Here is a 27741-nt window from a genome sequence, read left to right as displayed (position 1 = left end):
CAGATCTAACATTACCAGCTGTGAGAGCCACCTGTGCACTAGCCAAAGAAAACAACCAATGTGGTAAACGAGTATAAAAGTAGCCTAGATAGAAAATACGGGCACCTTCAAAAGTGTATAGCACAAACACAATTGTATCTTTGATGCATGGAATCATAGATAAATAGATAAATAGGTAATAGATAAAAAGATAGATGGATAATTTTGAACTTCCCACTTATTTCCTTTTGACATACTATTTTTACTTTCTTTTTAACACTGATACCACTCAGTTTTTGTTAGTTTCAAGTAAACTATTTGCTGGGTTTGTTTGGGGGCAGCATGGGATCACTGTGGCAGGAAAGGAGCTCCCAGATATGCGGGGAAGACTGTCTGCCATCTTCCTTATGAAGAGGGCACCCTTAGCCACACGGAGGTCTCAGCAGGTCTGATGTATTACTGAAGCAGATGTGATCCTCCAATGACAGTTTGCAATCAGACTTAAAAGAACTCTAAGACTTGATAATAATTTTCAAAATTATTTGAAAGGGTTGAAGGGATATGGTTGAACAAAGGAAGATTTCCTTATGCTGTTCATATTACACTGCTCAAAAGAGTTGTGCATATCCAGGCGGGAAGACGCTGGTGGTCAAATCCCACTTTGGGGTCATGGCGTCTTGAAAGAGACAGGAGCCCCCTTCTGCCCTCAGCTGATGGAGGGAAGGGCTGTATCAGCCATTAGTGTGTCCGGGTGTGGCATGGACATTAGCTGTGGGATGCAGTGGAGACCTGTGTTTGTCAGCCTAAGGCAGTGAATCCACTGGGGAAATTGAAGTGCCTAAACCCCCAGTCTCCCCCCAGGCCTGTCTCCAGTACCCTGTGGAGAAGGGGAACTTCCCCACTCCCTTTCAGAACCTGCACCTCAGGGGCTGAGCCCTTGCTCCCTTTGTGTCTTGCCGGTCCCTTTGCCTGAGAAGAGAATGTCTCTCACCCAGCAGAATCTGACAGCGACCCTTGGACTAGCAGAGTTATGCAAAGAAATGATGGTGACAGTTTATTTACGGACGCTCAGATTCACAGCCGTATAATGGAGGCAGCGTTACTGTGAAGGAGAAGTGAGAAGAACGTGATGGCTGCAGGGATTAATGTAAAACAGAGACACTGTCACCTCCCTGGAGCACCACTGAGGCCCGGGTAAGGAGAGTGTTTTGCCCTTCTCAGATACTATCAGCAATTCAGGTAATACTCGTAAGGTGCAGTTTGTCTGCAGCCTGTCATCCCAGTTAGAGCAGACGGAATGGAAGAGAACGCAAAGAAATATTCTATTTATGTGTCTTTTAAGTCATTATTTTATGAACTGGTCTTACTCTAACAAACCATTTTGTTACATTCTTTGGATGGGCCATTCTAATAAGCGTAGTTGCTGACTGCGAACTATGCAGATAAGAAGTTCTAGACACAATATGGAAATCCAGGTGCATACTTGCACTAAATAGGCATGCCCCTCCTTTTTACTAAATCTAAATGGCTCAGTCTCAGGTCTTGGGGAAGGCTGCATGGCAGGGGACCAGGCGGTGTGCCGCTCGGGCAGTTAGTGGGCCGGGCGAGCCTGCGGGGCTGGAGGGGACGCGGGGCTGGAAGGCTGGGGAGCTGGGGGCTGACTCCCGGCGGGCGGGGCGGGGCAGGGACCGGCCGGCCTGGGGCAGGCGCACCAGCCGAGCTCTCCGCCCGCAGGCCCCCAGCGCCCAGCCGCGTCCCGGCTGCGTCCCGCCCCGCCCCGCCCCGCAGAGCAGCCGCCAGTAGTGGGAGCCGCGCGCTGAGAGGCGGGGGCTGAGCTCGGAGGAACAGCAGCCCTCGGGCTGACAGCCGGGCCGGGGTCCGAGAGCAGGTGACGCCAAGAGCTGAGCGGGACTCGTGAGCGCGCGTTTCAGCACCTACCAGGGCGTCCCCTAAAAAACCTCGCCTTCGCCTGTCTCTGGGAACCATAGGTAAGCTTTGGGCTTTCGAGGCGCAGTTCTAGGTAGAGCTCCGTGCTGGGAGGTGGGAAGGGGGCCTGACCCTGGAGACTCAGGCAGTCTGGGGACAGTTCCACCAGGGGCCGGTGCCTAGAATTGGTGAGGGAGGCACCTCAGGAGCTGGGGGAGAAGGAGCGAGCGCTCTTCGCCCCTCTCCGGCATCCAGCGGCGCGCCTGCTGGCCGGAAAGGCAGCGAGGAGTCCGTTCTCCCTGTCCTGCCCCCGGCGACTTGCGGCCCCGGTTGGGGTCCGCAGGCTCCGGGTCTCCAGAGCCGCTGGCCAGGACGCGGGCAAAGTTTGCCTCTCCGCGTCCAGCCGGTTCTCTCGCTCCCGCAGCCCCGCAGGTGCCGCCTGTCCTCGCCTTCCTGCTGCAGTCGCCCCACCATGGACTCCCCGATCCAGATCTTCCGCGGGGAGCCGGGCCCTACCTGCGCCCCGAGCGCCTGCCTGCCCGCCAACAGCAGCGCCTGGTTTCCCGGCTGGGCCGAGCCCGACAGCAACGGCAGCGCCGGCTCGGAGGACGCGCAGCTGGAGCCCGCGCACATCTCCCCGGCCATCCCGGTCATCATCACGGCGGTCTACTCCGTAGTGTTCGTTGTGGGCTTGGTGGGCAACTCGCTGGTCATGTTCGTGATCATCCGGTGAGCGCGGGGTCAGCGCAGCGCTGGGGGCTGGGCGGGGCAGGGAGTGAGGGTCGGGCCCCGCCACTGGAGCAGCAGTGGGGGCAGCCAGCCGGGTGGTGGGGGCTCTGTTCCGTGAAGGATCCTGGAAATGCTACAGGGTGGCTTCCTAAAAGAGGTGAAGGATTTTCTGGGAGTTTTTGGTAGAGTGCTGAGAGGTTCACACAGACGAATCCGAGCGGCCAGGGGCATCTGGAAGATTTCAGAGTGACCCCCCCGACCCCACCCTAGGGCCCAGTGTTTCTGCTGAAAACTCTATGCGCAGGGCAAGGTGCCAGGGTGCTGACAACAGAGTAAGGGGCTCCTGGTAAAGGAACTAATCCATTTGCCTGGTTGCCTGCGCCAGTTTGGAGCACTTTGTTATTATGCCCTTTGCAAATATTTCTTAAGATAAATTTCAAGCCCACCCAATGCACTGAAGATAATTCCGAATTTCCTGGGACTCCTCAAACTGGTGTTTTGGCTTATGAAACAAAACCTGATATATGCTCTAGCGTTGTTGATATGCATATATGAGCCTTTTTAGTATCAAATGGCATCCCATTTGTTAGGAATATCAGTAAATAATATTTATCCTCTAAAACATGGCCTGTGGAGATTTTCAAAAACTACTTCGCTGTTTTTTTTTTCCACCATGAGAAATTGAAGGTTTTATTTTATTGTTTTTTGTGTGTGGAAGTTTCCTTAGGTCAACTTCCAATAATAAGTATCCCAATATCCACATATATGCTAATTTTTTGGTAAGCAAAGTGATTCTGACTTTAAGAAAGAAAAACAAGAAAAGAAAAACCTAACTTTGTTCTTCACTCTTCTTAAGATAGATGTGTTTCCTTTTCTGGGAGCACTAGAGCTTTGTCAACACACCTGTGAGAGGGAGTAGGAAGCTTGTGTTCCTTTAAGAAGTCTCTATGAAGTAAGGGCGGGGTGCAAGTCACCCTGGCTAGGGACTCTGAAAGGATGAATAGCTGATTTTTTTTTAAGCTTGATTTTAGTTTTGAAACAGGCCATTTATTTATTATGAACTTTAACAACCATATCATGAATGGTAGTATAAATCTTTCTCTTGGAAAATTATCATAATAAAAATACTGCTTTATTTTTATTTTTATTTTTTTGCTTGAGAATGTCAGGTCTTTTATTCCTATGTATGCTCTGACATTAAAAACCATCATTTAAGTCTCCAAACACATATTATAAAGCTCATTTCACCAACAACTAGTGTTTATAGCTTGGTGCCCTTGGTTTTCACAATTGCCTATTGCATTTCACAGGAATTCTATCCGTGATGAGTAAAGGTTATAGAAGGAAGGAATATTTTAAAATTAAATTGTTTGTCCAAGTCATTAGTAATCTCTGGGCTGGCCTCCACTAAAGAGACAATTAGACAAAAGAAAAGACAACTGTATTCTAAATTTTAATTAAAATTTTTAGGAGATCTTTGGTACAGAAGCTGTTTATTTGGTGGTGGGGTAATAGAAACATTGTTAAGCAAAAGAAAGCTCTAAGAAAAAAAATAGCTCTGTTTCTACCCATATCATATTTAGGTGCTCAAGTAAAACAGATACATATTGTTGTTATTTGAATGAGCCCCTGAAATCTCCAGTTTGAAAAGAGCTTTGTAGTTGCTCTACAACCTTTTGCAGACTAGGATTAAAAAGAATGAAGAATCCTAAAATAACATTTAGATGTTATGTGCAAATATAACTCCATGGGGAACATTTGACATGTAAGAAGAAAAAAAAAATCCTGTAGATTAGCTAGGATTTTTAATGGATAGATTTCCCAAATATATCCAACACTAAAGTGTGTTATAAGGGGATAAGTTCAGCTAAAAATATGAAAGAAGTTGGATAGTTCACATACATCATTCTCCATTCTCCCACCCCCCAGTACTTAAGGGTTACGTTTGATGATGAATGAAAAGAGAAGAGTTCTACTGCCATCCTGGAGTGCCACCCTACTGAAATCTATCTAGTTCACTTATGGATAGAGCACATACATTTTAAGGTCTTCACAAGTAAAAGGTTAATGTCTAGTGAACCTAGTTCACTCAAGTCTATAGCTAAGAAGGAAAAGGAGTATTTAGTATTATTTCATAATGATAGATGGTTCAAGGATTGAAAAATAAAACCTTTGAAGAAGAATTGATGTACTTGGGTTTATTTATCTTAGGAAATGAAGAGACTGAAGATCGGAGAGAGGGTGGCATGAAGTGGGTTGCGTTGTGATCATCAGGCCTGAGTGCAGAACCAGGGTGTGGAGGCCCCACAGCCCTTGTTACTGAAGAGACTGAGTAGCTGTGCTTGAAAGATGGAGGATACTATTTTAAATATTTTACATGGGAAAGGCTCCTAGCATAGTTCAATCTTATAGAAAATCATTGTAGAAATGGAACTTAGATGCTCAGAGTGTGGGCAGGTGCAGATCTAGACTGTTCAGCTCAGACCTGGGGTGAAAGAGCTGTGGAGAAAGATATGGCTACTTTTAGGCCTGCCTTACAAATAGTTTTTCCCATCTTGGGCCCCTGGAATGCTGCCTCATATCTTCTGATTTAAAGTTTCAAGAGTTCTCATCATTTAGTGTGTACCAACTGACATAATCCCTTGATAATTAGGGCACATTAACTTTCACTGTGGAGACCTTAAAATGTCAGTGCTCCAGCCCCCTCACTCATCAGGCTTTGGGGTTTGTGGTTGTTGGGTGTGAATATGGGTGTGACCCTCAGGATTCTTTTTTTTTTTTTTTTTTTTTTGAGACAGAGTCTGGCTCTATTGCCCAGGCTGGAGTACAGCGGCGTGATCTCAGCTCACTGCAACCTCTGCCTCCCAGGCTCAAGCGATTCTCTCACCTCAGCCTCCCAAGTAGCAAGGATTACAGGCATGCACCACCATGCTAATTTTTGTATTTTTGGTAGAGATGGAGTTTCACCATGTTGTGCAGGCCGGTCTCAAACTCCTGACCTCAAGTGATCTGCCGGCCTTGGCCTCCCAAAGTGCTGGGATTAGAGGTGTGAACCACTACACTCGGCTGACCATCAGGATTCTAATCCTGTGGTCTCCTGACTTCCTCCTGTGCAGGATTCCCCCGTGCAGTCTTCATTTTTCATTAATTAATGAACACCATGACACTTACACCCCTTTGCCCTGCCAGAGGCAGCCCTACCTCTGACATCATAAACATCCATTCTGCCACTCTTACCACAACTTCATACACGTTCGACTTTCTCCTCCCTTAAAGAAGACAACTAACATTTAATGAACACTTAATATGTGTCAAGCAGGTAAAGCTACCTTCTTCATGTGAATTATTTAATCTTCACAACTATAGGTATATCATTGCCATACCCACTTAACAGATGAGGAAACTAAAGTGCAGAAAGATGAAATAAACTAAGGTTACACCTGGGTAACTCACGGGGCCAGAATGATGCCAGCGGCCTGACCATAGAGCCTATGCTCTTATCCATTCTGCTCCTCATTTCCCACCATACCACTCCTGCAAACGTTTGGATTCTTTCTTTCCAGGAGGTTCGACATTTTCTCCCAGACTGTCTCTTTTTCTCTTCCCCATCCCAGACTGCATGAGCTATCACTTAAAGCTCTGTCTTGACAACACACCCAAGTGTCCTGCCTTCTTGTACTTCTGCCAGTGTCTTCCACCAAAGCCTTAACCCTTGATCAAGCCAGTAACCTATCTTCCTTATTCCTATACCCAGCTAGTTGGATGCTGTTGGATAAAATCAATTGTATCTTTGTCAAGACAGTCACCACCTTCAAGTATATCTGACCCTAATTCTCCCTAGAAGTTTTTCTGTGTCCCTCTTCTATTTTCCAGAAAGAGCCAATTCTTTGTTTCATTTCCCATTTTAAAAAATAAATTCAAATCTACCCTTATTCCAAAACCCTCCACCTGATCATATTCTCTTCATGGTCATATTCTTTACTCTCTTTATCATATTCCCTTCATGAGTGTTCTTACCCAGTAGTTCACCAAGACACTGGAGTACAGCCCTCAGGAACACTGCTTCTCTACATACACACTTTGGCAGCCACCCTCCCTGCATTCTGTTTTGTCTCACAGGAAGATTTGCCTTCCTTCTATCCAAGGCTAATTCCTGCTCCTGGGTTTTGAAGCTCATTGCCTCCTGGGGTCTTTACCATATAAACTATCTCCTTTCTACTGTGTCTGCAATCTCTCCCTCTTCACCTGCTCTTCAGCACATGAACATACCCAAGCATCTGTCATCTTACAAACAATCAACAACCCACTATCCACCAACCCTCCATTTTCCTCATTTCCTTAGCTAATGTCCTTTCATCCTCCTGCCTGTCACAGGTAGGCAAGCTTCTTGGAGGAGTAATCCCTCCTCTTTGTTTCCTTTTCTTCCACCCAGTCCTCTGCCCTGAGCATTTGAGCTCCCCGTGATGCTCCTTCACCAAAGCCTTGGTGTGTGTTTTAGGCCACTTTCACTTGGCTTGTGTGGAGGGTCTGGCGTGCTTGGGTGACCTTAGGTCCTCACTTTCTCGAATAGCACCCTCTCCTTGACTTCCCCCGCATCCTCTGGCATTCTCCTTGCTCCCCTGCACAGATTGCCCTTCCTCTGAGGTTTCCTAAATGCTCATATTCTCCAGAGCCTTCTCAGCGCTCTTCTGTCCTCACTTTGCATATTCTCTGTATTAGTCAAGGATCAGCCAAAGAAGCAGGACCAGTAGGGGATGTCCATGTTAAGAAATTTCTCACAAAAAAATGGCATAGGTGACTGTGGGACTGGCTAAGATAGGAAGTCAGGAGAGACAAGCTGCTGCTCTCCAGGCAGAATTTCTTTTTCCTCAGGGATCTTCGGCTCTGCTTTTAAGGTTCCCACTGATTGGATCAGGCCCCATTTTCAGATTACCTAGGATGATCTCCCTTGCTTAAAGTCAACTGATTATGGACTCAAATCACACCTACAAAACACCTTTGCAGCAGCACCGAGATGAGTGTTTGAAGACCTGGGGACTGTAGCCTGGCCAAGGTGACTCATCACACTCCCTTTCAATGGTTTCATCCATTCTTGTGGCCATAACTGTCAGGTACATTCTGACAAATCCTAAATCTAATTATCTCTCTCTCTCCCGGTTATCCATTCCTTTCTGCAGACTCAGCTGACCTCCTTCCTTCTAAACGGCTCAGTGTGATGATCTCCCTGGCACCTCAGGTTTCTAGAGCCTCCCTTAGTTTGCTGAGGCTGCCATAACAAAGCACCACAGACTGGATGGGTTAAGCAACCCCTGTTGTTGATTGTCTCACAGTTCTGGAGGCCAGAAGCCCGAGATCAAGGTGTCTGCAGGACTTCCCCTGAGGCCCGAGGCCTCTCTCCTCGGCCTATAGATGCTGCCTTCTCCCCGTAACTTCACATAGCCTTTCCCCTACACATCTGTGTCCTAATCTCTTCTTCTTATGAGGACACCAGTCATATCAGATTGGGGCCCACCCATATGGCTTCATTTACCTTAATTATCTCTTTAAAGCTCCTGTCTCCAAATGCAGTCAGCCCTCATTCCATATCTGTGAATTCTGCATCCATGGATTCAACCAACCATGGCTGAAAAATGTTGTTTTTTTAAATTGCACCTGTACTGAAGATGTACAGACTTTCTTTCTTGTCATTATTCCATAAACAATAGAGTATAACAACTATTTACATAACCTTTACGTTGTAGTAGGTATTATAAGTAATCTTGAGATGACTTAGAGTATAAGGGAGGATCTGCGTAAGTTATATGCAAACACTATCTCATTTTATATCAGGGACTGGAGCATCCATGGATTTTTGGATCCGACAGGGGGGTCCTGGAACCAATCCCCCAGGGATACCAAAGCAGGCCTGTACAGTCACATTCTGAAGTACTGGGGTTTAGGACTTCAACACAGGAATTTTGAGAGGACACAGTTCAGCTCAGAACACTGCCCATCCTCTTTCTGTTCTCCTTAAGAGGATACTCTGTCAAGCTTCAGTTTTCACAACAATTATGTATATATTCTCTTTTCATTTATTTCTGTAAATTAATTATAAGGATAAATAAGGAAATTTTGTTAAGAAAAAATAGGAGGAATCAGAAAATTCTTTGATCCTTGGTCTTAGTTTAGCCTATTCCTTTTTTCATTAGTTGTAATTAATTTGTTGCTATCACAATACAGACCTGTAGGGTTCAATCTCTCACGAACCTTCCTCTGGGAGACCTTTGCTTCCCTACAGTTCAGCCTCAGCAGTATTGAAACCTCCCCGAAGGGGGAACTTTGTAAGGGGCCTAGAAGAAAACAAAACTGCAAAAGTACTATGGAAATGGTTACATTTCCTGAACTCAAATTTCTGCACCAAAGGGAGCCAACTCACCCAAGCTTGCTAGGCGTAGAGCTTAGTCTTTCTAAAAATACTCATCTTCTTGCTTATAAATAGCAGGATACAGTGTTTCTTCCCCAGTCCACTGAACAGAAGTTCCAGGCTTCCTCTGCTGGGATCATCTTAGGTTATGTGCCATTTACTGACTCATTCAAGTCACCCCTGGGCCTGTCTGGGCCTCATGGTTGTACTTGTCTCAGCCTCACCAAAACTATGTGGCTGTCTTGGAACTAGAGAAGTGTGGGACGGAATGGGGTGACAGAGGGTCTGGCACAATGCCTGCCTCTTCTCTCCCGAGTTTCTTCTTCTCCATCCTTGAAGTATGTGTTGTAATCACTGTAGTTGTGTGTACATACATGTTCCACATTCTTCTAAGTGTCAACATAGCCTACCTTAGATAATATCAGCAAATCACACATACAGAGGCATTAAAAAAAAGCAAAGGTACAATATGGTACCTGTATAATTCACCAATGGCTGCTCCCTACAGGACACCAGTCTTATTTTAGGCTTTGGTTAATATAGTATGTTCTAATTTTTCTTGAAACTGTCTTTAATTTCTTGATCCTGTCTTTAAACATTTTCTTTAATACAAATGTAGCAAAAATAACTTCAGAAATTATTTTCAAGAGACTACCTTTCATTTCTCAAAGTAATTTGTATACATTTGACAACCTTTTGAAAGAGAGAATTGCAACTGCTTACATGGATTAGCCAAATTATTTTCTCCCCTGAGGGATGTGTGATCGCAGATGGAGGCCAAAGTCTTGTAGAACTGTTTGTCGGGGATCAGAGACTATACAACTGCAGAGAGAGAGAGAAAGAGAGCAAGTGAGAATGCGAGAAACCAATTGGGTGATCAGGTATAAAGGTCCTAAACTTTAATAGACTCCAGGAAAAACCGTAGCCTTCAAAATCATTTCTCGATTGTGTTGACTTTACATGTTTTCTGATGTCTGTCTCAGAGTTAGTTTCAGAAGGAATTTGCTTCTCACTGGTACAGAATAGCTCCTCTCCATGACTCATTCAGCTGCATCTCATCAGCAGCAATATTTTCATGTGGCTGTGCAGTTGGCACCTCCCTTCATTCGCGATTAACTTGGATGCACTTAATTGTCGTGGCCCCAGGAGTCTCTGTGCTCAACTAAAAACCTCAAATTGTATGGCTGCAGGACAGTTGCCTTTTGAAGGTTTAGCTTATGTGGTTTCAGTGGTGCAAGTAATACATACTTAGAATCATATTAACAAGAGATGGTTTCAGAATAACATTTATTTATTCCTCAACAGAAAGATCAGCAGCAGTCCCTTTTTTTCCCTTTCTTTGGAGGGGGTGCTGGTTTATGTCTTTGATAAGGAAGGCTTATATATGAAGAATAGATTTTAGGAGTGGGGATAATACTGTAAATGGCCTAACACTTGCCTTCTCCATTGGCCAAGCAGGTTGGAATTTCAATGGAGGATGACAAAACCATGTGATGAATTGAGAGATCCCAAAGGAACTGGTGTGAAGCTGCGCAGGGAAGCCTTGGATTAAGAATGGCTGGAGTGGCCGGGCGCGGTGGCTCACGCCTGTAATCCCAGCACTTTGGGAGGCCGAGGCAGGTGGATCACGAGGTCAGGAGATGGAGACCATCCTGGCTGACACGGTGAAACCCCGTATCTACTAAAAATACAAAAAATTAGCCAGGCGTGGTGGCGGGCGCCTGTAGTCCCAGCTACTTGGGAGCCTGAGGCAGGAGAATGGTGTGAGGCAGGAGAATGGTGTGAACCCGGGAGGCGGAGCTTGCAGTGAGCCGAGCCGAGCCGAGATCACGCCACTGCACTCCAGCCCGGGCGACAGAGCCAGAGTCCGTCTCAAAAAAAAAAAAAAAAAAAAAAAAAGAATGACTAGAGTTACATGCAGTCAGAGAGAAGCTATGACAGGACTGATTTTCAGAGCTCCTGTTGAGCTCATTCAAATTCACAACACACCTATGAAATGAAGATTGTTAGAGTGCGTTTTCAGATGAGGAAATCAACTACAGAGGTTTAATGAACTGCCCAAGGGCAGGCAATTGTTAAATGATCAATCCAGTATCACAGCCCAATTTGCTTAGCCCTGAATCTTCTCAGCGCCCTCTGCCTGGCTGGGTTGCTTTCTGTCCAGTGGAGGACTGGCTTCATGGGGAGAGGGCAGCGCAAGAGGGCCATTGTCCCCCTCTCCATGTGCCCACGCTCTGTGGCTTGCTTTGGCTTAGGTCAGCTTTCTGTATAAAAATAGGAAAACTAATTTTAAGTATCCATATACTGCTAGGCATCCGGGTAATTGTGCCCTAGGAAACTGCACGCCAGTCATTAGCGAGGTGTCATTTTCTTATAGGTGCTGTTGGGCATGAGAAGTGCTCACCCTGCACATACCCCTGAATGCACTAGAACTTTCCTTCTAGGGGTCCAGAGGCGCATGATTCCACAGCCGGGACAACTGAGAGGAGGAGTTAGCAGCTCCCAGGGGCACTGGCTGTTCTCGTGGAATCATCGCTCCCCGTTACCCTTCCTTCCCTTCTGGCTGCCACCCTGCATGGATAGCCTGCATCTGCGTGGGGCTGTGCGTCTGGAGTCCTGATCGCACGTGGGTGCCTGCTGTTCTCTTGATCCTTTGTGCTTTGCACACAGGAGAGTGATTCTGGAGAGCTGCAAGGGCCTGGCTCCTATGTGAGTATGACTCCTTCAGAATACTACAGACTGAGGGATATCAAAGTCAGATCCTTTGAGAAGCAGTGAATTTAATTTCCTTATCTTTCCTTTCCATTTTCCTTTCTTTCCCTTTTTCCTTTCTTTCTCTTTCCCTTTCCTTTTCTTTTTCTTTTCTTTCCTTTTATCTTTCTTTTTAAGCAGACAAACAAACATGGAGTCTCTCTCCGTCGCCCAGGCTGGGGTGCAGTGGGGCAGTCAAGCCATCCTCCTGCCTCTGCCTCCCTCCTTTCTTTTCTAAAATTAATAAACTACTGCCCCTTTAGAAAAAAAAAAAACCCTACAATTTCAATAGTAAATAACCCAGAAGAGCATATAGCAGTTAATTTCATTGAGGTGAACTGAAACTAACTGAAAAATTTAGTGAAACACTCATTATGTTTTTAAGTAAGTACCACTGAAAAGTCACGTCAGCACGGTCATCATTCTTCATTTTATTTTTATTTTTTAAACAGACTTTTAAAAAAGCACTTTTAGCTTCACAGAAAAATGGAAGGGAAGTTACAGTTCCCATATACCACATGCCCCCACACATGCACAGTCTCCATTCTCACATTCTCCCAGAGTGGGGCATTTGTGGGACTGATGAGCCTGCATTTACACATCATCACCCAGAGGCCATACTTTACATCAGAGTTCATTATTTCCGCCCCCACCCACCCGCCACAAGCTTTGATGAGGCATAATTGACAAATAAAAATTACATATATTAAACATGCACAACATGGTAATTTGATATACATTAATTTTGATTACCACAGATTACACAGCCATTACCACACACAGTTACCATTTTGTGCATGTATGGTGTGTGTTGGGGGGGTGAGTATACTTAAGATCTACTCAATCAGCAAATGTCAAGATAAGCAATACAGTATTGTTGATGCTAGCCTCCTGCTGTAAATTGGATCCCCTGAATTTATTCATCTTATACTGAAGCTTTGTATCCTTTGACCAGCCCTCTCCATTTCCCCCACCATTTCTGATCATTTTGCACATAAAATCTAGAATGCCATGCATCTGGAAGACACGCCCAGGAAAATGCTTGTTGGCAATACAGAGAAAAGAGCTCCCAAACTCATCTCTGACCATTCTCATCTTCCATCATTTGTGAAAAAGGACTGCATTTTCCCTGCTGCTGCAGAGCTTTCCTCCTACTGAGTTTGGTGTCTTGGGCATCTTTGGACTCCAAGGGCAGCTCTAGTGTTGTAAGAGAGCCACCAGCTTCCCGTGGGTCTGTGACATTTGATCACACTTGTGTTTTCACCAAACAGCATTTGTTCAGGTGCATTTTATGGACCTTTAGGTTTTTGCTGTATTGAAAGAATCTGTTTAGAAAATCACCAGGGCTTTTGTTTTGTTTTGTTTCCTTTTTCTTTTTTATTATATTGGAGCTGAAGTTTGAATTCCCATTGTCTCACTAGTTTGTGGTTTCAGGCAAGTCACCTACTCCCTTTTAACTCAGTTTCCCCACCCCCAAAAATGGGCCTATGGAAAAATTCCACAATGTACATGACATTGTTTTGTCCATTGAGGGGTAGTATTTAATGTATTATTACAGTATTTCTGCCTGGACCTTGCCCTGTTTCTCATGCTAAATGTTTTCTACCCTCATGATGCATACTTGACCATCCTCGTCAGAATGCTTTTCAACATTGAACTGTAGGAAGTGGCAGTATTTATTTCTCTGATAAAATACCTGATTTTTAAAGAAACCTTGGAATAAGACAAGCCTGAGTTCCTTTACTTATTACGTATAGATTCCAAGAACTGAAAAACACTGAGAGTATTTCTAATACGTTTTCTCAAACTTTTTCTCTTCAGAAGAAAGTAGGGGCAGTGGCATCTTATGGGATTGTGATATGGCTTATTAGGGCTGTCGTAGGTAATGAATAATAACAGTAACAACAGCAGGAGCAGTCATGTGACAATGAAGGCTGGCATTCACTAAGCAATTATCAAGTACCAGTCTGGTGCTAAGTAATTTTATGCATGTCTCATTTAATCATCATGACAACTTTATCAGATAATATGAAATTCCCCAAACAGTGTCTGTCACATAATGTCATCAATAAATGTTAAAGTGATTTTTTTCCTTCTGGTGTTCAGGGCCCTCTGTGACCTGACACTACTGTTCCTATGCCAGGCAGCCACCTGTGACTCCTCAGCAGGAACCCTGAACCAGGAAATCCATTTCCTCATTGACTCTGAATAAGACACTAGCCAGAAAGCTTCTCTCTCTGTCCAGATCTTTCTCAAAGCTCAACATCCTGCTAAATTTTCTCTTCAAAATATGTCCTGATTTCCTCACTACACAGCACTCTTTCCCTTCCATGTATTCCTATAGTTCACATTATAATCTGGTCTCAGTTTAAAATATCCTCAGAGCCAGGGTCTGTATATTGAGTTTTTCAGTCATCCTCAAAGTCTAGTATACTGCTACTTATGGGGCAGGGAAATGAAAGAGTAAAGACAGGGGAGGGGCCATGCACATAACTGGAGAGGGAAGAGAGGGTGCATGCGTCACCATGGGGGATAAGTGCAAGGCAAGACCCAGAATAACAGAAATCAGTGTAACTGAAAGTGTGTTGGTTTGAAAGGTATATGGTAATCAGTCATCAAGATTAAAGGTTTATTATACTATTGTCACGAAGGTGAAAAAGAGTTCCTGATTAAAGAAGCATCGTTGAAATTTAAAAAACAGAAAGCAGACCTAGGCAATGCACCTCAACAGCAAAACATGCTAATAATCCAATAATTACCTCCTCTACCTCTTGCATATTGTCTGAGTACAGCCGTGCATGGAAAGGACAGGAAGTCCTGAGAGTGCTGTGTTGCAGGGTCAGCTCCCCCTTCTCAAGTGCCACTTTTCTAGGATGGTGAGTGTCACGTCCTCCCAGAAACCCTGCCTGGTGACATTGGTTCCTGACATCTCAGCAGATAACTTTGTTCCCCTCACCATCACACAAGCACCAGTGGCTGCCAATTTTGAAGCCACCCCTTGTTTCTCTGTAAGGAGAAGTGCACTAGGATGGTCTTGAGTTAAAGTGTCACTGGGGAGCATTTCTAAGTCTCTGGAACACCCTCCGCCCTGTTGCCTGGCCACCATAGCCTTCCCGGGGCTCATAACTTAAGTTCCCCAGGTAAGCCCTCCTTCCCGGCCTGCCCCTCACTTCCCATTCCATCCACCATATTGTTTTTTCAGGTCTGTTATGTTGTCAGTTTAGTGAGGACAGCCCACGGACTTTGCTCTTTTCATACCATATGCTCCTGTGGTGTGTATGCTCAAAAGTGCAGCCACGAGCTGCCAGCCCACTTCCAGCTCCTCCACACGAGCCAGAACTTCCCACCCAGATGGTGCCATTTTGCTTGAAATGCTTGTGAATTTTTGTAAATCAGTGTGGGTGAAATGGAAAATAATTTCATATCATAGCATGATGAGAAAGCTTGCTTGTTTTTTCAGTGGTGGACATACAATGAATGAAAAGACTGGCTAATTCTGTTGCGGTTAGATACAAACAATACCCTGGGGCTCAACCAGCCTGCCTCTGAGCATCACAGCCTTGCTTTATATTCACGTTCACAGAGTAGTCCAGTGTAGTACACAGAAGACTATCTATAAATATTCATTGAATTCAGAGTTTATTCATTACTTTTAATTATACTCATGAGTTCTCCCCTTCTAGTGTTGTAGGTTTATAAGCATGTGTCTTCCAGAAACCTGGAAGGGAGCCCTGCCTTGCCACCCCTTCCAGATCCTCCCACTGAGGTCCCGCCTCTGCTGACACCAAACAAATCACTTAACTTACCTGAGCCTAACTTTCTTCAGCTATATGAGGGAAAAGACATAAGTCTTTCAGGTAAACTAGAAGGGCAGTAGTTTTGAGAATCAAGTAAGATACGTGGAAGTCAAAATACTGGACTTTGCAAATTACAAAGTGCTGGGGAGATGTAAGAATGGACGAATTGGGATCAAAACCCTGGGTTTAAATTTCTGCTATGCCTATAGTTATATCACTTTGAGAATTTTAAAGAAAATCCTGTGATTCTTAGTCACTTCATCTATAGAATAGGGGTACCAGTACCTACCACATGAAGTGACTATGAGGATGAAATGAGACAAAGCTTGGGGAATGCATGGCAGAGGGCCTGATGCAGGCACTTTGGAAATGTGGTCAGTGTGATTATTGCCTGTGCTCATCTCTCTGAGATCTGAAGATGGAGTTTGAATTCTTTACATGTTGAAGTCTTATGCAGTTTCATACATCTATTGGCTATAAATATTTTGAAAAACTAAAATCAAGCTATCACTCTACATTGTATGACTACTTAAAGATGCACATTACATTTTACGGTAATTTATGGATCATTCCATTCATGTTCTTTGTGTCAGGTCCTGGGGCTCCTTTTTATTCTCACCTTTTATATTTAAGCTGAATTGGGTAAATATGACCATGGATGTTACCTAGAAACTACATTCTTTTCTGCTTCCTGCGGTAACTGCTGGCTTCCACCCACGTAAGAAGGGAGGTGGGAGTTGGGGAACATGACATAGATTAGACATGCTGTCTGGGTCAGGTGCATTCATTAATTACCCCTGGAGCTCTATGAGATAAATATTATAGTTTCCATTTTATAATTGGGGAAACTGAAGCTCAGGGTGGTTAAGGACCCTCCCTCTAAAGTATACTCGTTAGTTTGAAAAATAAGGACTAGAACCCAGGTCTGCCTAAGTTTATAGCAAAAAGAATGCCACTCTGACTTCATAAAGAAAGAGGGGAATATCAGAGTCATAAAATACAAGAGCAGGAGTCAGATTCCTGCTGGAATCCTTGCTAGTATCTGGGGTTTTGGGGTGGGAGGAGTTGAAAGAGTAGAAGTTAGGTTTGTAAGATGCATTTTTTTCAAACATAAAACCATATTTTTAAGAAAATATCTGAATAGATAGCATTTCAGTCTTTCTCATTAGAAACATGTGGCTCCTTCTCAGTAACTGTCCTTGCTTGGCTATCTCTGCTTTTGTAAAGCCTGTGCTATGAGAACTTGGCCATCCATGTTTAGTCACTATCTAAAACTTATAGGTCATTTAATAATGTCTGAATAAAAAGTATAAAGGCAAAACACATTTTTAAATAAACTCCTCGCTTTCCAGATTAAATCACTCTTTAGTAAGCAGAACATCCAAATGGAAACTAACAGATACCAACTCTAGTACCCGTCTTCACAATGCCTTCCCAGCTGACCCCAAACACAGCCGCTTCCTAATGAGTAGAGATGGGAGGTGGGGAGGGAAGGCAGTGGACATTGAGGCTGGAGTGTGATCCTGTGCGTCAGGCCATCTACTGCCCTTGTCTCATGTACTGTGAGTTAGGTTTTATGATTCTTATTTAGCAGGAACTGAAAATCAGATAAGTCATTCTCTGAGTTCAGACTCAGGACTGTCTGAGTTCACATGAGACCACACTGCCTCCAAGAGGAGCCAGGGCTGTTCTGTTCTATCATGAAATGTTCAGAGTTGTTTCTCATGTGGAAATTCATATATCAAATGGGGCACACTTGAATTGTGACAAGGTCTTCAAATCTGAGGCTGTAGAAAGTAATCAACATGTGGATTTTCCCAACATATTTCAGCTCTTGGCCTTTGAAAACCTGATGGTGTGGTTTGGAACATTTATTTAATACTCTATGGATATTTGAGGAAGCATTCTCTAAACAAAACAACCCTCTTAACTCAGTCTTAGTTGAAAATGAAGTTGTCCTAAACATCATGTTACAATGTAAAGAATAACTCAGGTATAAAAGTAATCTTTCTTACCTACCTTGAAAATTACTCTTCTCTCAATTGGAAGATGAGACATATTACGTGCTTAGAAAATATCTCAAGGAGTAAAGAAAGACAGAATTATTTCTCTCCTGCTGTACCATACTATGCTTAGTGCTATGACGTGTAAGAGCAGAATTCAATCTGCTTTATTTATGTAATATATTTAAAATGGCAAATTAATGGTGCACTGGAGAACAAAAATCAGCAAACCTAATTGTGTTTCAGCCATTGCAACTGAGCATATATCAAAATTGAAAACCATTTTGTATTTTCAAAATACATCATAATTATAATGATTGATTTCTCAAAATAACCCTGAGGAAAAAAATGTTTTAAACAAGTCAAAGAAAATGAATACAGTGTTTTAAAAATGCTTAAAGCCAAGCGACTCTGGGCAGGATTAAGATGAATTGTCAGCCACAAAATACAGATCTGTATTATATGCAATGCTAGATCTATATGTCTATTCATCTATCTCTGCTATCTTCTGTATCTTCTATATTTAAATTTTTTAAACAAAGCACTAGAATAAACAATAAAGTCAGAAATCTTTGTCCATTTTTCCTATTAATGTCTAGAACAGTCCTTTTACATGTTAGACCCTCAATGAATATAAGAATAATCGAATGAAGAAGCAAAATCAGTAATCCAAAGACTATCACAAACACATTCACCTTATGGGTTTGACTTGAAAATGGAGGGAAATGCTATTGTTTCTTTTCTTTTAGATACACAAAGATGAAGACAGCAACCAACATTTACATATTTAACCTGGCTTTGGCAGATGCTTTAGTTACTACAACCATGCCCTTCCAGAGTACGGTCTACTTGATGAATTCCTGGCCTTTTGGGGATGTGCTGTGCAAGATAGTAATTTCCATTGATTACTACAACATGTTCACCAGCATCTTCACCTTGACCATGATGAGCGTGGACCGCTACATTGCCGTGTGCCACCCCGTGAAGGCTTTGGACTTCCGCACGCCCTTGAAGGCAAAGATCATCAATATCTGCATCTGGCTGCTGTCGTCATCTGTTGGCATCTCTGCAATAGTCCTCGGAGGCACCAAAGTCAGGGAAGGTAAGAGCAGTCATTTCATTCTGTTCATAAAAATGTAGCTTCAAATTATATAGACTTTTAATTTGAGCGTGAGTAGGCCACATATTTAGTGGAAATCGATGCCAAAAGATGACAGAAATGTAGTGCCTAAATCCATGGAAGATGAGAAGTAGAACAATTTTGTGTCCCTTTCCACCTCTAAACACAGAATGCAATAATGACATTGCCAGAAGAGAGATGCCTGACCTGTCTCCCATTCTGGCAATGCTTAGTAGAAAGCGGAGGGGTGAGGATGAGGTAAGAAACCACAGGCATGTGGAATTTTAAAGTACAACCTGGCAAGTCCAGGACATACCTTCTCACTCCTTTTTTTCTCTTTAACAAAAGATATAAATTATTGGTGACATATGCTGATTCTTTCCTCTTTTATTCCTAAAGGATAACGTCCAAATCACTATTTTAACAGCTTTGGCTGTAGGCCATTCAAAATCAAGTTAACAGATGGATGGTAGTTACAGATGAGCAGAAACACTTGATTTTGGACATATCAGGTTTTACCCCATGCAAACCAGCCAATTGATTTTTTTTTTTTTTTTTTTTTTTTGAGACAGAGTCTTGCTCTGTCACCAGGCTAGAGTGCAGTGGCACGATATCGGCTCACTGCAACCTCTGCCTCCTGGGTTCAACCTCAGCCTCTTGAGTGGCTGGGACTACAGGCACATGCCACCATGCCCAGCTAATTTTTGTATTTTTAGTAGAGACAGGGTTTCACCATGTTGGCCAGGATGGTCTCAATCTCTTGACCTCGTGATCTGCCCGCCTCGGCCTCCCAAAGTGCTGGGATTACAGGCGTGAGCCACTGCGCTCAGCCCCCTGTTGATGTTTTTCCTGTATTTCTAGGACAGTAGTTCTCACTCTGGGCTGCACATTGGAATCACCTGGGTACTTTAGAAAACACTGCTGCCTGCATCCCACCCCTGAAGGGTCTGGTGTAATTGACCTGGGGTACAGCCTGGGTGTCAAGATTTATGAGCTCTTTCGAGGTGACTCTGACCTGCAGCCAAGGTGAGAGGTACTGTTCTAGGAGTTTTGCTTTACTAGCAAAATATAAAGCTATGGAAAGCATCTTTGTTCCTCATAGAAATTAATGATGGGGAGGTGAGCAGAATAGTCACTCTGGGCCTACTCATGCTGTTTAATGCTCCAGCAGGTATATAAATGCTCCAGTTTATTAGGGGCTTCATAATACCTGTGAGGGCAGATAACTAAGTGTGTATAGTGAGGACTTTCCAGGTCATAGTGAAAGGGCAAGGCACTAAAATCATAGCTTGTCTTGCATGATACATGGTTTGTTTTTAGACTTAATCTAGTTAGGTTTCAGTTTACAGTTTTAGGTTCACAGCAAAACTGAGCAGAAAGCAGAGAGAAGTGCTTCCATTTACCTCCATTTACCCCACACAGGCACATCCTCCCCTACAGAGCAGTCCATTTATTACAGCTGCTGAACCCACACTGACACGTCATTATCACTCAGAGCCTGGAGTTTACAGGAGGGCTCACTCTCCGGGTTACGTGTCCTGTGGATTTGAACAAATGTATAATGACTTTATTCATTGTTTTTTAATGAAGCTGATCTTTTCCCTCTGAAACTACAAAATGAATTTCTAGCATAGCCATAGCAGGTATCAAGCTATACTACTAGGTAAATTTTAAGAAATGCCCAACTTTCTTTATCATATTTGCATTTCAAAATATGATTAATCACACATAGGATTTTGTTTCTTCATGCCTACAGCAAATAGAACTAAAGTGCAAGAAACTTTTCTGAGGCAAAGCTTTCACTTTGTGAACGTAAGATGTTGACTCTAATATTTTCCATACTGTAGTATGTGTGTGTATTATGTGAGGATTCATAGTCTGCTCTTACTTTTATTGTAGTAGCTAAGGATTATTATAATTTCTATAAGCAGAAACAATTATTCTTAACAAAATGAATACACACAAGAAAAGCTTTAGTTTAGCTATTAGAACTAACTCTATAATTATGACAACCATGAGATGCTGGAACAGGAGCCAGCAGAAGCCGCAGCCCTCTGATATTAACATATAAGGAAACCAAAATCTGCTTGTTAAACTGAGGCAGTTGTATGGATACTTCAACCTGAAAATGCCCCCTTCTTCCTGAAACAGAACATTTATAAAAATGGCATGCTTGGACAGGAATTTATTTTTTTAAAAATGCTTAGTTTTTATGAATTCATAATAGATGTACGTATTTAGGGGGTACCAGTGCTATTTTGATACAAGCATACAATGTGTAATGATCAAATTAGGGTAACTGGGATATTCATCACCTCAAGTATTTATCATTTGTTTGTGTTAGGAACATTCCAATTTCACTCTTTTAGTTATTTTCAAATATATAATAAATTATTGTTAACTGTAGTCACCCTCTTGTGCTACCGAACATGATCCTTTTTCTTCTAAGTGTATTTCGTATGCATTAACCAACCCCTGTATATCCCCCTCCCCACAACCCTTCCCAGCCTCTGGTCACCACTAGAGGTTCTACTCTCTATCTCTGTAAGTTCAGGTTTTTTTTTTAACCTCCCAAATATGATGCTTGAGGACATGTGATATTTGTCTTTCTGTGCCTGGCTTGATCCCCTTAGCATAATGTGAAGTGCACTGGGATTCTTGATGATTGCCTCAGCACTCTCTTTACGCTACAAATTCAGCTTCATTGACATTTCTGGAGGATATTTCCAACTCTGTAGTGGGACGTTTGTTTCCCAAAGTCTTGTAAAGTAGCTGTTGTTAATTATTTCACCCAGTCATCTAATACTTATCATCTCCCACTACATGCAAGACAGTTTGTTTGGGAGGAAGCTGAGCCTTGGAGTTAAAGGTCTATCCGAATTAAACAGCAGCCCTGTGTGGCTTCTGCTTAGCTTAGCTTAGCTGGTGACTTTTCCATAATACCTGCTGTAATTAGGACACCCTTTTGAGGGTTTGTTATTCATGTGGTATGTATTTGTTTGTTCATTTATTTAACAATTTATTCTGTTTATGCACCACATGTTCCAGGTACTACCCTAGGTGCCAGGGGATTCAGTGTTGATTAAGGCAGGCTGGGTTTCTCCACTAAGGCAGTTCACATTCTGGATGGAGAGAAAAATGTTAGGAAGGTAACACACAATTACAGATCAGACAAGCTTCTGTCTGGGAAATTGGGTGAATATAACATGTAGACAAAGTATAAGTTACCGGGGAGAGGACCATTTAAGAAACAGACCTCCATCTAAATGTCTCTGAAGTGACATATAAGCTAAGGTCAGCCACAGGAAACAACTAATGCTGAAAATGAAAGCTAAGCAGAAAAAAACAAACCAAACCATGGTCCCTACCTCCAAGGAAACTCTTCTACCAGATTCAACAAACAAGTCCAAACCCAGAATAGAATATTTATATTGAACTCAGATTTTTTTTTCATATATCACCCATCAAAAGTTGCTTAATGGATATCTTATATTCTATGATAATAGTAATGATTTAAAAATCATTTACCATAAACACTAAAGCAAAAGTTAATAGTCTTCATAGTAATATTACTTTGAACAATGACTTTTTTAAAAAATCAAAAATGACAAATTTCTCTGGAAGTGTTAATTTACTACTCCAAGGTTTGATCTGGTATTTCACTGATACATGAAGGCCTCTAAGATAGTCTTTATTAATTGTCAAAAATGATTATATCCTTTTTATTTTAAAGTGTATGTAATTAAAATTCTAGTAAGATGGGATATTCTATTAAGATTGCATTAAAATGTTTTAGAAAACATTAATAGAGCTGTTTTGCTATTTAAAAAATATTCATGTGCTATTTTTGAAGCAGATTTTTCCAATGTCAGAAGAAAATATTTTCATTACTGTAATCATGCTCATGGTGTTGCTCATGACTACCTTGTCTGTGAGGAAGGACCAGGGCAAAGAGAGCTCTGCTGTGTGCTCGCTGACTTCTCAGGGGCAGGGGTTGGAAATGTGGGCTAGCTGGTGTTTGGGGAAAGGCGAGCCCATGGGACACCCACAAAAATAGTTTAGAAGGTGTCCATCCTGAGTCCCTGGTCTTCCTAATATTAAGGCTACTCTAAAGAGAATACTACCCAGCAAAGAGAAGCAGAGCAAATATAGCAATTTTCTAAGTAATCACATACAAATATTTGTTTTATCTGAGCTACATAATAATGTTGGTAAAAATGAAAATAAATGTGCCTGATTTACTCAGAATTCCCTTGATGATGATGATGATTCTCCCCCACCTCCTCCAAAGGTTTTACTTATGTTTCAGTAATGCCCTTAATCACAATGAGTGTCATTGGTTCCATTAAATGACAATACTTGAGTTATAGTTAAACAAATTCCATATCAATTTTTGTTGACCCACATAATGATTTCCTGTAAACCAGTTAACATTTTTCAAACAAGTTGGCTTTTGTTAAATTCAGTGGCTAGATTTGAAATATTTAGTCATTTATTACAAATAGACATTGGCTTTTTTATTGCCAGAGCCTTAGGTCTGGGAGAAGTGTTAATGAATGGAAATAGAAATAAGTACTCATGCTATACATTAACTCTTTACCTCTTCTGCAAACCGTCAGTGTCAAACAACTTCTGCAACTAGATGAGCAAGACTGTCAGCTAATCTTAATTCTACAGTATTGTGTATGTTACCAGTAAACAGGGACTATCATCGTTGTTCCATGCACAAAGATTAGGATGGTTAACAAAATACAGTGTTCATTAGTAATTTGGTGATCTACTTCAGGTAATGTCATCTTACCATAATTGGACCATTGCAATATAAGGTATTAAAATTTTAAAACACTTTGCAGCCATGGTAATAACAATAACAGGTTTCTGTGTTGTGGTTTATATTGCCCTCCTCCAGATGTGGATGTCATCGAGTGCTCCTTGCAGTTCCCAGATGATGACTACTCCTGGTGGGACCTCTTCATGAAGATCTGCGTCTTTGTCTTTGCCTTCGTGATCCCTGTCCTCATCATCATCGTCTGCTACACCCTGATGATCCTGCGTCTCAAGAGCGTCCGGCTCCTTTCTGGCTCCCGAGAGAAAGATCGCAACCTGCGTAGGATCACCAGACTGGTCCTGGTGGTGGTGGCGGTCTTCATTGTCTGCTGGACTCCCATTCACATATTCATCCTGGTGGAGGCTCTGGGGAGCACCTCCCACAGCACAGCTGCTCTCTCCAGCTATTACTTCTGCATCGCCTTAGGCTATACCAACAGTAGCCTGAATCCCATTCTCTATGCCTTTCTTGATGAAAACTTCAAGCGGTGTTTCCGGGACTTCTGCTTTCCACTGAAGATGAGGATGGAGCGGCAGAGCACTAGCAGAGTCCGAAATACAGTTCAGGATCCTGCTTACCTGAGGGACGTCGATGGGATGAATAAACCAGTATGACTAGTCGTGGAGATGTCTTCGTACAGTTCTTCAGGAAGAGAGGAGTTCAATGATCTAGGTTTAACTCAGATCACTACTGCAGTCTGACATGAAAAGATAGAATTTAAAATAAACTTTTAGAGATATCATGGTCTGAAGTCATCAGATGCAGACCACATTCGTGATCAGTGGAAACATCAAGGACAAAAGGTCCATGCAACACATGCACCTCTTCTCTAGGGCACAGAAGCGAGGCAGAACCTCAGTTACTCTGATGAACGAGGGAACAGGTCTTCTCCTTCTGGTTTCCTAGGTAAGGTTCAGCACCCATCTGCTGTGGTCGTCCTATGAAATGTAGTTTCAAAAGCTCGGTTTAAGAAAAAAGGAAAAGAAAAAACATTGCTTTCAGAGCTCAGTGGGCATCCAATCCAGATGTTTAACAATGACAGCAACAACCTCCAATGGAATGAGAACTATTTCCAGGGTTCATGCCCAGCTCACTGTATGCTGTGTGGACATGCATTTCATGTGGCTGTGTGGTAAGAATTACAGCTTACGTATGGCTTGGACCCACATCTGAGGAATCCGATGTTCACTTATACCAGAACATTATCTTGCTATTTATGAAATTATTTAAACATTCAAAAGGTTGTTTTTAACATGGTTTAATTTCTCAAAAACTGCAGTTTTTTTTCTTAGCATGCTATTCAGGTAGACAGTCTTATAATAAAGCATGTCCCATTGTGAAGAAACATAAAGTGGTGTGAATACCACTGAAAATATATATATAGTCTCTTCTGTAAATAATAGTACCTGTGCAAATAAGGAATAGGCTTGCCTCCCAGCCAGGCAATTTCCTGAGGGCACACTAATGATATCCCCTGAGTTACTAAGTTGATGCTGAGACATTTTGCTGGGAATTAGTCATGGCATGATCTCTTTCAGACTCCCTGAATACCATTTAGTCCTGTAACAGTGCTCACAACTCATGTGTTAATGAATCACAAAGGCTTTAACTAGCTCCCAGGTTGTAGCCTTAGCAGGATCTAGTTTATTTGCCACATCTCTTTATGAACATATAGCGATTCGCAGATCCTCTCTATTCATGGAGAGGAAGGTGTTTTGCTTCTGTAGATCTCAAGGTACTATTTTGTGGCTCTCAGCAGGAGGTAGAATTGTTCCTAAATGTGTGCTGAATGAGGACATGATGTCCCTCCTGGTGCTAGGACACATCCTGCATGGCATTCTGTGAAGGGCATACCTGCTGGGGATAATGCCAGGAGCAGCACATTTAGGGTAATTTTGCTAAAACTTCCAGATGACATATAAATTCCCTCTTTTTCCCCCTGAAACTTACCATTTCCGAGGTAATGGCTTTTTCTGTAATATGCCTGAGAAGAAAAAAGGGATAATTTAGAAATAACACTCCAAGCCTATATATTGTTAGGGCAGCATCCTCTGGAATTTAATAGAAAAATTGAATATATAGCCCTATGTAACTACAGACATCATTACAACTGTTAAGTTCTGTTCACCGTGCACTTTCTTGGTGGTGTATGTACTCTCACCTTTTGAAAACAAAACCTTGCATTGAAGGTTTTACACATGGCTTCAGAATGTTACTCTGACCATGTTTGCCTCTACTCCAGATTATCATGGCACCTAACACCGATGACATATGGCAGAATGGAAGTGATTTCTCCTAATGAAAATGAAGTGCTCTTTTGAGTATTTCTTGTTTTATTGAGATTCCTATCTGCCCTTGTATTTTTATAACTGAATGTAAATAGGAATGGCTTAAATACTGGTTTACACTAATCCCATAGTTAAAAATCTTGGCTATGGTACAGGAAGGATATCTATATAGAAGATAGTTCCAGAAACAAGCCCTGGTGAAATAGGAAATATAAAAACTTCTTTATGGAACAGGAAAACCCAAGAGACTTTCTCGTCAGATTCCTTTCCAGTGCAAAGTATAACAGAGCTAGGATTGTGAGGTGAAATCAGAGTAGTGTGTTTCCTTTAATTTTTTCTGTCTTCTTTTTTTTTTCTTTGAGACGGAGTCTCGCTCTGTTGCCCAGGCTGGAGTGCAGTAGCACAGTCTTGGCTCACTGCAATCTCCACCTCCTGGGTTCAAGCGATTCTCCTGCCTCTGCCTCCTAAGTAGCTGGGATTACAGGCGTGCACCACCAAGCCTGGCTAATTTTTGTATTTTTAGTAGAGACGGGGTTTCACCATGTTGTGCAGGCTGGTCTCAAACTCCTGACCTCAGAATATTCACCCGCCTTGGCCTCCCGAAGTGCTGGGATTACAGGTGTGACTGGCCACACCTGGCCTGTTTCCTTTAAGTTAGCACTTCACGTGCTCTTACGGCGTTAATTGCCATTATTGGTTTGCCTGATTTTCCTGCATCTCCTCATATGTAAGTCTGCAGCCCAAGGAGAGAATAGTAGCTGTATGTGCCCACGAGGGGTGTCCAAGCTTCTTGATTCTTGTTAATCTCAACTCCCCAACATTGAAAAAGGAGTGAAGAAGGGAATATCATTTTAGGGTACTGCTTTAAAGGAATGATAAAGTAAACAGCGTAGCAGGGAAAATACCACTTTCACAAATGTATTTCATTGTCAAAGTGTGTACACGCTTTCTGTATGTCCTGATGTCCTGCTGTGAAGCAGGGACCACATTGCCATTTATTCATTGTTCCAGGCAATGCATTTGTCCAAACCCCTCTGGCTGTCTGATATCTCTTATTTCTTGATGTTCCTATTCTCTGACCTCAACAAGGAGGACACTGTCTGTTGTATCTCTTTGAGACCAGAACTGCATGTGTTTAACCTTCAGATCCATTGTCTACATGAACCCTATCTTTCCACCCTGGTAAGAAGGTCTGGATGACAGGTCCTAACTAGGGGTCAGAGAAGGCACAGAGAAATGAACCAGCCGTGCAGGGGCAGCACTGAGGAGGAAAGCCCCCACTCTAACTGGGAGGAGAGTGGAAACACTCGCAGTGTCTCAGAGTAGTTACCAGTCTAAGAGCATCCCTCGAGTTTAAGTCAAAACTCCAGGCTTAATACCAAAAATAATACATCATTTGGAAAAATAACTTGGAGAAAAAAATCAATAAAGAGTCACATAAAATCTTGAGAAAATGGTTCTATTCTGTGATATATTACTGAGAAATAAAGTTCTTAAATGTGTGTAACTATGGTCAGACAATTTATAGGTGTTTCATCTAGTCCTGGGACGAAATAAGGTGACTCACGCAAACGCAGGGAGCACATTGGCTGAGTTTAAATTGGAACATTGTAAAGAGAAAGCTGTGAAAGGTTGTGTGTCCTATCAATGAAATTTATTTTCTAACAAAGAGCTATTTGGATGATTCAGTATAAATACGAAAATCACATCCAAAAAGGGTGTAACCCAGCTTCCTTAAGGAAATTTTCTTCTCTGAAACAAGAATGTCTCATATGTTCTTTACTATAATGTATATTATTTTTATCTTGTACTTTAAAAGATGATAATTATGCATTATATATACTATTGTGTGCCTTGCAATAAAATCAAAACTGTACCTGCTAAAAATCACAACAGTCAATTATTGTGGTAAATTAT

At 42.5% G+C, this 27741-nt stretch overlaps 1 protein-coding gene across 4 annotated transcripts; it reads left to right on the top strand.

Annotated features, from left to right (window-relative positions):
* Positions 1-799: 799 nt before the first annotated feature.
* OPRK1 (opioid receptor kappa 1) lies at positions 800-27741 on the top strand. 4 transcript variants are annotated; one of them, XM_002819080.5, is made up of 5 exons: positions 802-1173; positions 1714-1967; positions 2330-2634; positions 18338-18690; positions 23618-27741. In XM_002819080.5, exons 3-5 carry the CDS (start codon positions 2378-2380, stop codon positions 24148-24150), a joined length of 1143 nt encoding a protein of 380 aa, XP_002819126.3. In that variant the 5' UTR covers positions 802-1173; positions 1714-1967; positions 2330-2377; the 3' UTR covers positions 24151-27741. The 4 variants fall into 4 exon arrangements, with proteins under 4 accessions (XP_002819125.3, XP_002819126.3, XP_009242080.1 ...); XM_002819079.5 differs by lacking the exon at positions 1714-1967 and having other exon boundaries at positions 800-1173; XM_009243805.4 differs by lacking the exons at positions 802-1173; positions 1714-1967 and adding an exon at positions 10496-10669 and having other exon boundaries at positions 2549-2634.

This window comes from Pongo abelii, chromosome 7 (assembly GCF_028885655.2).
Source record: "Pongo abelii isolate AG06213 chromosome 7, NHGRI_mPonAbe1-v2.0_pri, whole genome shotgun sequence".
Lineage (NCBI taxonomy): Eukaryota > Metazoa > Chordata > Mammalia > Primates > Hominidae > Pongo > Pongo abelii.
Note: the sequence above shows the minus strand (reverse complement) of the source record. Positions and strands in the feature narration are given on the sequence as shown.

What these genes read in the sequence shown, in the direction of transcription:
- OPRK1 (XM_002819079.5), top strand. Translation starts at nt 2,378, where the DNA reads ATGGACTCCCCGATCCAGATCTTCCGCGGGGAGCCGGGCCCTACCTGC. An exon ending in GTCATGTTCGTGATCATCCG is followed by an intron (nt 2,635 to 18,337) that starts GTGAGCGCGGGG and finishes CTTTTCTTTTAG; the next exon opens with ATACACAAAGATGAAGACAG. An exon ending in AGGCACCAAAGTCAGGGAAG is followed by an intron (nt 18,691 to 23,617) that starts GTAAGAGCAGTC and finishes GCCCTCCTCCAG; the next exon opens with ATGTGGATGTCATCGAGTGC.